The 12,381-nt window shown below is 43.7% G+C and overlaps 1 protein-coding gene across 1 annotated transcript in view; it reads right to left on the bottom strand.

The window, feature by feature from the left end:
* The window catches only part of LOC310858898 (neuronal acetylcholine receptor subunit beta-2-like), a gene marked incomplete at its 3' end in the record, with an annotated part of 13,018 nt that extends 1,131 nt beyond the window's left edge, over positions 1-11,887 (bottom strand). Inside the window, exons 1-6 of the mRNA XM_083765194.1 lie at positions 11,846-11,887; positions 9,294-9,403; positions 7,083-7,316; positions 5,956-6,248; positions 4,026-4,408; positions 2,359-2,502 (exon numbers count right to left, since the gene is read on the bottom strand). Of these exons, the coding sequence (XP_083621320.1) occupies positions 2,359-2,502; positions 4,026-4,408; positions 5,956-6,248; positions 7,083-7,316; positions 9,294-9,403; positions 11,846-11,872 (1,191 nt within the window). The 5' untranslated portion in view covers positions 11,873-11,887. The remainder of the gene's footprint in view (positions 1-2,358; positions 2,503-4,025; positions 4,409-5,955; positions 6,249-7,082; positions 7,317-9,293; positions 9,404-11,845) is intronic.
* Between the last annotated feature and the right edge of the window lie 494 nt (positions 11,888-12,381).

Raw genomic sequence — 12,381 nt, 5'->3', positions numbered from 1 at the left:
TGTGTTGGTGATCCAGGGCAGGTAGTATAGTAGGTATTTTCCTATAGTATATTTCCACTGTTATTTAATAGGTATAGTTAAGCAGGCTCTTCACATCGTATTTTTGTTTTGCGTTAGGCTAAAGAGTAGGTTTTCTTAACAGGTAGTCAGATTCGGGAGGGGTTTTTGTTTAATAGGATAAAGTGTTAGGATATTTTGATTTATTTCTTTGCTTTAGGTTCCTGCAGCGCTGCTCACTGTTCTAGCACTTTGTAGCACTTCACATTTATGTGTATGCCACTCAAACCATGCTGGAATAAAACTTTTGGCATTAAACACCTTTGCCTTATTTCAAATAACCACCCTCGTGACTCAGTGAGTCGTTACAAATGGAATTGTGCATGGACATTGAACCTCAGCCGTTTATTAGCATGCCTGCCACAGGCCATGGGATGTACTCAGTAGTCACAGTCACGGAGGCTGCGTGTAGATGGGAATAATCTTTACTTTGTGATTCAAGTGATTTCGTTCATTTGATCAAACAATTGGGGATGTTAAGAGGCCTGCTATTTTGGCTGTCAAGTAAGAAAATGTGAGATGAATATATAAAACGAAGATTGTTGGATAATTCTGGAAGGAATTAGGTTTGCTGAGTCAAACAGCAAGGACATGCATGAGCACACGCAAACACACTTATAAAACGAAAATTGTTGGATAATTCTGGAAGGAATTACACGCACACAGCCACACACGCACACGCACACACACACACACACACACACACACACACACACACACACACACACACACACACACACACACACACACACACACACACACACACACACACACACACACACACACACACACACACACACAGTCAGTCAGCCAGGCCTTGCAGTCGAGAAAGTATGCCTATGACTATTTTTGACACAGTATCTGAATATTACATAAGACTTAATTCTAATTCTGAAAATGTGAATGCAATTATGAGTCTTAGCTTGAGTATTAAGGAATTAGTGGAAGTTAAATAAAGCATTTAAAATATGCATGTGCTGGTTCCGCACGGAACAATATTTGTTTACAGAAGGGGCCTGAGATGATTGACAGAAAGAGATGAAGGCAGAGACAGAAAGACAGCAGATATGGATCATTTAATAAGTAAGGGATGGACTTCACCATTCTTCCATCTCTCTCTCTCTCTCTCTGATAACCTCTTTTGTCCTACATTCTTCATTCCCGCTCCTTATCTACGTAGCTCCCTCAACTCATTTTATATCGGCCCCACATGGATACTTTCCTTTCCTTTCCTTTCCTTTCCTTTCCTTTCCTTTCCTTTCCTTTCCTTTCCTTTCCTCCTTCCTTCAATCATTCCTTCCTTCGATCCATTAACAGTTATTTCCTTCTATACCTTCCTTCATTTCATCCTGTCTTCCTTCCATAATTCCATCATTATTCCTTGCCCTCTGTCTTTCCTTTCTGGATGGATGTATAGATCGAGCGCGTGCCGTGCACGTGCAAGCAACATAGCCTCACTCAATACCGGAAGACTCGACCCGGTGCTTGCCCGTTTTTCCTCCCGGAATTGTCACCAGTGAGGGGGATAACTTTGTAATATGCTATTGGCTGTTTGTATTCTTTTTGGAAAAATATAAAAAGATACTCCTGTAGAAAGGCTATATTATTTTACTTATATTGACCCTATAAACAATTTAGTATTATTTAGTATATGTAAGGTTTTGCACACTCAAATGGTACCTCGTCAGATAATCCCCACATATCCTACAACAACTTCTGTGAACAGACTTCAATGTAGTAGATTTTCATAAATTATATTTGTACTTAGGCTGTCTGCTGTCATGAAAGTTTATAGTTAGAGAAATTCAAAGTCCAGCCGTCTGCTGTCCAGCCTCTCCCACCCCTCACATTGGGGAAATTTCTGGGAGGAAAACAGAAACGGGGCGAGTCTTCTTGTTACCGCCTCACTAGTTAAAAAATACCCTCTCAAAAAACATGCAGTAATCCTGGTCACTAAACTGCCTCCCCCTGGCCAGCCGGGGCGCCTGATGGAGGGGAAAGGAACTGGTTGGAATAACGTGTTCCTTCCACGCGCTACGTCCAACCAGGGAAACTCCCCCCTGTCAGGTGTAAAGGAGCAACTCGGACACTCAGGCATGAAGGAAGCATGAGTTCAAGTCCGTTGCTCTCCCCAGGTTGGCGGAGGGTGTGTAGAGCCCAGGATCACATTAGATAATTGAAAATGGGTTACAAAATCGTGGGATAAAAGTTATTAAGGAAAAAAAAGAAAAAAATCCACAGTACATCCATCCCTGCTTCCAGCCAATCCTCCTCACTGCATTTCCGTCCCTCCTCACTCACCCCTTCGTCGTCGTCTTCCGTCCTCATGTGCTCGGCGATGTATCGCACTCCGTCCACGGCTTCCTCCAGGTCCGCGTCCCACTGCACGGCCACACGCCTCCGGAAGTCTGGGATCCCCCCGCCCGCGTCGGGAATGTCGCCCACCTTCCCAGTGGTGGGGGGGGGGGTATTAAGTATCAAAAGTACAAAGTACTCATAATGCAGAATGTCCGATTTCAAGTTTTTGAAAATAGCCGATCTACAAGCTCACAATGAGGAGCTATTTTCAAATGTATACGGTATAGGGCTGAAGTGAATAAAGATTATGTTTAATGATAATCAAAATCTACAAACTAGTAACTAAAGTTTTCAAATAAATGTAGTGGAGTAAAAGTACAATATTTACCTCTGAGATGTACTGTAGTAGAAGTAAAATAATTGGAAATTGAAAATACTCAAGTAAAGTACAATACAAATGGCTTCTAAATCCTGGCAGTTTTCTCAAACAATTTCATGTCAAGGACCCCCAAAAATACATCTAATTCGCCGCCGACCCCCATCTGAAAATATGTTGTGCCAGGGAGCCCCCCAGAAGCAGAAGATTTGAGTTAAAAACGTTCACTCTGAAAGAATATATACAGTATATTCAAAGATGTGCACCACATTTTCATGATTTTTCAAAAATAGCAGATCTACAAAGCTTGTAGATCTGCTACTTTTCAATATAGCTAAAGTATAACATAATACTTGCTAAAACACCAAAAGGGGTTCCCGTCCAGAATGGGTTAAGGAAATGCACTTAGTTACTTAGTTACTTAGTTAGCCACAATACAAGAGAAAGCGAGAACACCGATTTGGCACCAGCCACTTTCAAAACAAACATGGGCAAATTATCCTTCTACAGCACTGCCACCCAAGTCTGACTCACTCCCTCAAAAAATGCAAATCCCTGGCCTCCTTTAAAACAGGCCTGAAAATCCACCTTTCAGCATGACAAAGGGAGAGGAAATGATTCCCCTCCCCCTCCTTCTTTGTTCCCCAACCTGTACTTTTTCTTTTATACCTTTTATGATGTTTTGATTTTGTTGTTATTTTTTATGTCATGATTATGAATTGAATACCCAGGACCTGAATGGAAACAAGGACTTTTTTTTTCTTCGGTGATCCCATTGCTCGGTGATCCCAGTGTTTGACTATAACCTGTACTGATTACATTTCTGCCACTAAAGTATTCAATCAATCAATCAAACACAGGTGTATCGCACGACGACTTCGCATAGGGCCTAAATGGAAACAAGACCGCAAGGACTTTTTTTTGGTTGGTTCTCTCCCCTTTTGGCCTGAACTGTTTGATTGTAGCCTATACTCTTGTTGCTGTTTATACATTCTGTCTAACCCATTCTGACCGGGCACCCATTTTGGTGTCAGCATCATGTTATGCTTTAGCTATTGAAAAATAGCAGATCTACAAGCTCGTATCGCGCCACCGAGTGGCGCGATACGAGCTTGTAGGTCTGCTATTTTTTTTTAAATCGAAGAACGACTGACATTTTTAGAATCTGATCTCAGGTCAGAATGGGTTAATCAGACCAGTGTGTGTCCAGTGGAAAACTCGTATGAATCTGATCTCAGGTCAGAATGGGCTAATAAACTATTCAATCAATCAATCAAACACCACTGCTGCCCACCTTCCAGCCGCACCTGCGGGCCGACTCGTCGTTGACGTAGAAGGAGTCGGCGTCCGTCCGGATGCTGCCCAGTTTGATCTCGGAATACTTCCTTTCTAAGCCGCCGCCGCCGGCCCGGGCGCTGCCGCTGCCGCCCGCGGGGTTCCCGTCGCCGGCGTTGTTGCGGGACGTTCCCGCGTACTTCCGGCGGAGTTTCTCGCGGACGTTGTTGGAGGAGCCCGGGCGCTTCATGAGGAGGAAGGCCGGGAGGCTCACCAGGAAGAGCCGCTTCACCCAGTCGGGCATGCGGTGCGTGGACGGCGAGCGGTGGTGCACGTTGAGCACGCACACGCTGGTCACGATGGAGAAGGTGACGAGCACCATGGTGAACATCAGGTACTTCCCTGGAGAAGACGGAAGGGGGGGATTAATGCCACGAGGTGGCGCCATTACAGGGACCGCTATGCTCCGTGCAATACGCGCTGTTTTGACAAGAAATGCCGCCTGGGACGGGGAATTGGAGATAAAAGCAACTGAAAGCGTGCGTGCACACCAGGGGGGCAGTCAGACAGATATTTTGTGAAGCCACTAAGGAAATCGGGACTTCCTGAAAGTTCATATAATGGCCTGTTGTGGCGCTGTCATTGGGCCAAAAAAAACCCATATCTCCATAGAGGTCCATGTATTTGGGCTAACTTCACCTAGACTGTATTACCTTAATAAACATGAATACTTTCTGCTTCCAGTCACTAGTTTAAAGTCTCATTTCTCATGTCATGATATTCTTTTTGGAAAAAAATTGTCCCATTTATTTAAAAAAATGACCATAAAGTTGTATGTTCTAAGGGGCGTGGCTACCGTTACAGTCTATGATTGGGAGCCACCCGCCGTTCGAGTCAAAATAAAAACCAACGAAGAAGAAGGGGGGAAGTCCCGCCTCGTTGTCTGGGCCAGCCAATGGCCAGCTGGGCCCAAACGGATCTAGAAAGATGGCGATTTACAATTCAAGGACTGACTGGGTTCATCTTACGTCCATATCAGACCCGGAGAACGCTACATTTCTTACAGTCTATGGTGCACACGCAAATCAAGATGGCGCAGTCCAGTGTTATGGCTAACAACAGATATCCATCCGAATCTAATGCGAGTAGCCTTTCAGTCGAAAGGCTACTCGCATTAGCTTCGGATGGATATCTGTATCTGTATAACAAATCTGTATAACAAAACATACACTAACCACTTGAGCCCCTATATACAATTCAGCCATTTGAAAATAGCCAATCCACAAGCTTGTAGATCGGCTATTTTCAAACGATTTTTTATACATTTGAAAAGTGGAAATGGAACATTCTGAATGATGAGACAGTGGCCCTCTAGTGAGGGCCCCTACAGTGTGTAATATACAGTGGCCCTCTAGTGAGGGCCCCTATAGAGCGTCGCAGTCCCTCCCCCTTTCAGAACAACGAGAGGCCCAGGAAATGAATCGCAATGCATTTTGACCATAGGCATTTCTTAAATTATTTATTTAAAGACCTTTTAAGCGTCGTACGAAGCCAACTCTTGTCGTGACAAATCATGACAACACACACAATATTTTGGACCAAACAAATAATTACAAAGAAGAAAAACAACAAAAAAAGTGTTGAAACCTGCCGTTTTTTTTCCTACTTTCTACTTCTTTGTTTGGTCCAAAATATTGTGTGTGTTGTCATGATTTGTCACGACAAGAGTTGGCTTCGTACGACGCTTAAAAGGTCTTTAAATTAATAATTTAAGAAATGCCTATGGGCAAAATGCATTGCGATTCATTTCCTGGGCCACTCGTTGTTCTGAAAGGGGGAGGGACTGCGACGCTCTATAGTGTGTAATATACAGTGGCCCTCCAGTGAGGGCCCCTACAGTATAGTGTGTAATATACAGTTGCCCTCTCCATCGTCACCCCTGGACTGACCTATGAGCGGCACGGCCAGGGAGGTGGGCGGTACGATCTTGGAGATGAGCAGCAGGAACACGGTGAGCGCCAGCAGCACGGAGATGCTCAGCGTCATCTTCTCGCCGCAGTTGGACGGCAGGTAGAAGACCATCATGGCCAGCGAGGTGATGAGCACGCAGGGGATGATGAGGTTGATGGTGTAGAACAGCGGCTTCCGCTTGATGACGAAGTCGTACGTGATGTCCAGGTAGGTGACGTCGTCGGGGTCCTCGTTCTTGCGCGCCGGGAGCAACACAATGTCCCACTCGCCGCTGCGTTTGGGGAGGGGGGGGGGGGGAGGGGGGGGGGGGGCGTGAAGCAAAGGGTATTAGATTCTACAAAATGTATTTTCTCAAAAACCTAATGTCACTGCATGGTGCTCAAACTATTTCATGTCAAGGACCCCCAGAATGATCTGTATTTGGCCACGGACCACCACAACACAGCACAACAGTGACACTTTATAACCACCGTGTCTCTACTCTCCGGGAATAATCCTTATGCTTTCTATGCTGTCAAGGAAAAGGAGTCCGTGTTGCAGAACTGGTGATTTAATAAACAAAATAATAATTTAAAAAGGACAAACGTGATCAGCCAGGGTTCTAATTATGTATCCAACCTCCGTAGTGAACAGACAAAGTAATGTCTCTCTTCCTCTCAATAATGCACACCAGAACAGAAAGTAAACACAAGATATCCCATAATACTCCTCGTCCCAGCCTCAGCCCGCCAACACAGTTTCCCAGTGCTTGTATATTTTCCCTTTTTTGCTTCCCATATGATGAATTCCTGTTCTGTTCTTTAGCTACATAGAAATTTGTATGTCTCTAAATGGTTGTATGTCTTTAAATGTTTTGATGAATTGAACAATGTGGACCCTGTTGTAAACAAGTGTAATGCTTAATTGGGTCGTCCACTCACAGTTGACAGTCTTTGTATTGAGTTTGTGCTTAAAATGTACTGTAAATTCTACAAACTGTTAATAAATATTTCAATCAATCAATCAATCAAAGGAACAATCCCCCTGTATATACCTTAGGGTTACAACTTGGTGGTGAAAAAACTGTATTTCCGTGCTCAGACATACAGTACAAAAACATGCTAACCTGGGCGTGAAGTCGTCGCGACTGGCGTAGTCGCTGGTGAGGCTGAGGTCCAGCTCCGTGTGGTCGTAGGTCCAGGAGCGGAACTTGAGCGTGCAGTTCTGCTGGTCGAAGGGGAAGTTCTGCACCTCGATGGCGCACGCCGACTTGTAGATGGCCGGCGGGAGCCAGAAGATGTGGCCGGTGTTGGAGACCACCGCGTTGCAGTAGAAGGACACCTCGTACACGCCGTCTGCACTGTGTGTGTATGTGTGTGTGTGTGTATGGGGGCAGAGACATGAATTACATTAACTCAGTGGTTTTCAACCAGTGGTGCTTAGGGGGTTCCAGGTGGTCCCACAGCTAAATGACGGAGAGTTGGTAACTTATAGATCTGTAACTCTTGAGAGTTAAATTGTTGTTAAACATCTCCATTACTTAATTAACAAGAAGTCTTACACAAGTAGAGAATGTATAAGAGTTGTTATTTTTGAGGTTTTGGGTTTTGAGAGGCTAAATCTCATCCAATGGTTGGTCCGTGGCTCAAATGCAGAATAAATAATGGGTCTGATATTTAAAGAAAGGTTGAAAACCACTGCATTAATACTGTATACTGTACAGCACTGGCTTCCAAACACTGGGTCGGGCCCCATTGTGTGGTTCACGCACACACACACACACACACACACACACACACACACACACACACACACACACACACACACACACACACACACACACACACACAATATTATAAAGTTATATATATATATATATATATATATATATAAATTTGGTCTCTTTATCTTTTGTTTTTAATTATTATTATTATTGTAAAACATTTTCCAAAAAACCTTTTTCAAAAAACTAAATCAATGATTGTTTCAATAATTTCACGAAGAAGCTAAATCTAATACCACATACTGTAGTATAGACACGTGTTTCAGACGTGAAACACAGACAGATTGGAAGACGGTCAGGGGATCTTAGTATAATCTGATCGACAAGAGGAATTGACTTTAAAGACTTTAAAGAAACAGTTTTTTCAGTTTTTTTATGTACATTTTTCTAATATTCTAGTGGACCGTGCCCTTGGTTATTTGGTATTTTGGCATAATCTGATTGACAGTTGGAACAGACTTAAAATAAACAAATTGTCCCTGTTTTCTGATGTTTGCTTCAGAACAAACCAATCAAATATTGGTTCATTTTCACAATTTTCTAGCACCCACAAAAGATCAGGAACAATGCTCCCGTTTTCTGATTGTATGTCAGTGTGTATGTCAGTGTGTGTGTGTGTGTGTGTGTGTGTGTGTGTGTGTGTGTGTGTGTGTGTGTACGGTTGCACGTAATGCACATAACTCGACAACCGTTTGCAGTGCAGTGTCCAGCCTTGCAGTGGCGTGCACAGACATTTAGAGGGGCAGGTGCTCAAGTGAAAAAAAAGGGCACCTTGTGCACCCATTTTGGTGCTTTAGCTATTGAAAAATAGCAGATCTACAAGCTCATAGCGCGCCACCGAGTGGCGCGCTACGAGCTTGTAGGTCTGCTATTTTTTTATCGAAGAACCACTGACATAGAAACATAGCTTTAGATTGTGGGGGGCATAAATAATATAGTAGAAGCGTTTTTTATCAATATTTGATCAATGTCACCATGGTCCACACACTACAAATTATGAAGAAAAAATAATATATATATATATATATATATATATATATTTTAAGAGCACATTGCCAAAAGGGCAGGGGTTGCTCTAGCACCCCCTAGTGTCTATCTGTGCACGCCACTGCAGCCTTGAGTCGGTGGCGTGCACTCTGGTCAGGCTCTGCCAGTGGACCTAATGAGGCCAAGTCCCCCCCACCTGTGCAATTTCCAGCCTCTGCCTCAACCAATTGAATCCCACACATGCCAATTGATTACTTAACCAGTTCCCCCCAGAAGAGGGCAGGTTCAGGGCCTGGCCAATCAGCAGAGGGCGGGTTTTTGGGCCCGGCCAATCAGAAGAGTGCAGGTTTAGGGCCCGACCAATCAGAAGAGGGCAGGTTTAGACCTGCCCTCTGCTAATCTAAAAAAAACCTGTTTCTTTAAAGTAAATTCCTCCTGTCGATCAGATTATACTAAGATCCCCTAACCGAAGACTTCATGGTTCTATTATTGACACACAGAAGCACGCACAAACACACATGGTTGTATTATTGACACACTGAAGCACGCACAAACACACAAACCTACTTATTGTAGAGCACTATGTCAGGAAGCCAGATGTGTTTTGATGGGATTCGTAGTTTTTCGATGCCTTCATACTTGTCTGGGTCCCACCTTAGCCTGTAGTCGAACCACTCCTGGAGAGACAGTGTTCACATACTCAGTTCCTGCAGCTAAACCCATTCTGACCTGAGATCAGATTCTAAAAATGTCTTCTACATCCTGACAGTTTTCCATTCTGACCTGAGATCAGATTCTAAAAATGTCTTCTATGTCAGTCGCTCTTCGATTTAAAAAAGATAGCAGACCTACAAGCTCGTAGCGCGCCACTCGGTGGCGCGCTATGATCTTGGAATCCTGGAATGTTTTAGTGTAAGTCTAGTTTTAGTCGACGAAATATCATAAGATTTTAGTCGACTAAATCTACAGTTGATTTAGTCGACAAAAATTTATTTTGGTGCCGTCATAATGGCTGATTTTACACTTGCTCAAAATAGCAGATCTACAAGCTTAGCTCACACGTTGTGAGCTTGTATATCTGCTATTTTCAGCATGCAAAACAAGTGTAAAATGACTTACACAGGATCTCTTGTCCACTAGTCCCTTCCTAACATTTTAGTCTATATAGTTTTTACTGACGAAATTGTCAGTATATTTAGTCTTCGCTTCAGTCATCATAGCTTAGTTTTCATTTCGTTTCCATTTAGTCAGTGAAAAAAACATTTTTTTTTCATAGTGTTAGTCACTGAAATCAACACTGCTCCACCGCACACCGATATCGTGCGTCGGAAATAGCAGACAAGTGAGAGCTTGTAGGTTTGCTATTTTCGACAGAGCATGAATTATACACTGATGTTCATTTAGCCACAACTAATGATGATCATCCGATCTACAAGTTGACAGCGTGTCACAACATAACTATATGATTCTGTGTACAACATGTGTTAATGTGTATGTCTGTACTGGTATAAAATATGTGCAAACAGACTGTTGAAGAATATACAGTACATGTTAAGGAAAGCAGAACAGTGACGATTTTGGTGACAGTTTTTGTACATTTGTTTGAAATACAAAGGGCCTTTCTGTGTGGAGTTTGCATGTTCTCCCCGTGTCCCCTATAGGGTAGGTACCCTCACAAAAAACATGCAGTAATCCTGGTCTCTAACTGCCTCCCCCTGGCCAGCCGGGGCGCCTGATGGAGGGGAAAGGAACTGGTTGGAATAACGTGTTCCTTCCACGCGCTACGTTCAGCCGGGGAAACTCCCCCCTGTCAGGTGTAAAAGGAGCAACTTGGACACTCAGGCATGAAGGAAGCATATGAGTTCAAGTCCGTTGATCTCCCCATGTCCCCCCATATATGGGGACTAGGTTGGTGGAGGGTGTGTAGAGCCCAGGATCACATTAGATAATTGACACAGGGGTGAAAAATGGGTTACAAAATCGTGGGATAAAATGTATTTAAAAAAAAAAGAAATACAAATGGTGAGAAATTAAAGGAAAACCCAGACTGACAAATATGTCTGCTATAGCGTACTGCATATAAATGCTGAGCAGACCCAGCTATGACCTCAATCTCGTAAAGATGGTTCATTATTATTGGGACGTCGTGGACCGCAGCAGCTGTTTGTCTGTTTCAATATAGTATAGGAACAAATACCTCACAATGGTACTTAACCCATTTAGACCTGCGGCCCATTCAGTTTTCTGAAAAACCTATGTTTCTATGTCAGTGGTGCTCAACCTTTTTCATATCAACTCAAGGACCCCCAGAATTATCTGTATTTGGCTGCGGACCCCCATCTGAAAATATGTTGTTCCAGCCAAAAGTGGCAAAAGTGGTTCCCGTCCTGAATGGGGTTAAGTACAATGTAGTTATACTCAGGGACGGATTAACCCCCATGAGGGCCCCTGGGCCGGTCATTTTTGCAGGGCCCCCATAGCGCAACATTTTGTGTTTTTCCGTGTTTTTATCATGTTTTTGACCTAAATTTAACTAAATCAATGGCCAATGAAGGGCCCCAGGAGCCCTTTTCAGGGCGTCAAACATAGTGCTGCGCGGTCCAATTTCCCAGAAGGGCCCCTGATAGCCAAGGGCCCCTGGGCCACGGCCCCACTGGCCCAATGGCTAATTTTTCCCTGGTTATACTTAGATCACATCCCTGTAGGGGACTGCATGGGAATGTCAGTGTCTGACGTGAACATTCTGTGGACATGTACAGAGAGAGGGATGCCATTAGCATGGCGACAGTGCATTAAGCCCCTCATTACAAAAGACAAACGCACATTTGAGAGTGCAGTGGTGCAAAAGCCAATGGAGCTGCTCTACAGAGATATGGGGGGGAAAGAGGTGATATGGTCACCATGAGTCATCCTTCACCACGTTCCCCACTAAGTGGACCAATGCTGCATGTCTGTCTGTCTGGCGTAAAAACCAAGAGAATGGCAAATGCCTTTATGCTGTTTATGTCGTCGTTTTTCCTTATAATTTGCCACTTTTCTGTAAATCCATCATATTGAGATTGAATTCCCAGCACAAAAACGGATGAATGTTGTATCAACGCAGAGCAGTGAGGACATACCTGAGACAGCCACAAGTTGGTAGTCATGATCTGTTCTCTCTCGTTCTGTAAAGTCAGCAAAAGGAACCAGTCAAAAACACATATAATATAATATAATATAATATAATATAATATAATATAATATAATATAATATAATATAATATAATATAATATAATACACCACAGCCACATATCACGTGGATTAATATATACGAAGCATCGTTTTAGTCCAGGCATGGGCGTAGAGGTCTTTACAGTCACATATCCATATTCCCTCCATTCAGATAAAGGCCACAACCCAAGCCGAACTAAACTAAGTCCTTTTTAAACGGGCTGGTGTTCACTCTTCCATGATTGTACATTGTTTAGCTTTGCTATCACCACCTGCCAGCTTGTCAGCCCTGCACCACCACCACCACCACCGCCTCCCTCCACCCCAGCATCCTCCTGGATTAGCATTTAGGACTCAGGCGGGTGGGGGGGGGGGGGGGGGGGTGGGTGTCGTGAGGTTATTATCTTGATCCACTCCTCCTCAGGCAAGAAGTGTCCTTGAGAA

Source organism: Protomyctophum parallelum (genome assembly GCF_964188405.1).
Source record: "Protomyctophum parallelum genome assembly, chromosome: 5".
Taxonomy (NCBI): domain Eukaryota; kingdom Metazoa; phylum Chordata; class Actinopteri; order Myctophiformes; family Myctophidae; genus Protomyctophum; species Protomyctophum parallelum.
This window is presented reverse-complemented; position numbering and strand designations above follow the sequence as displayed.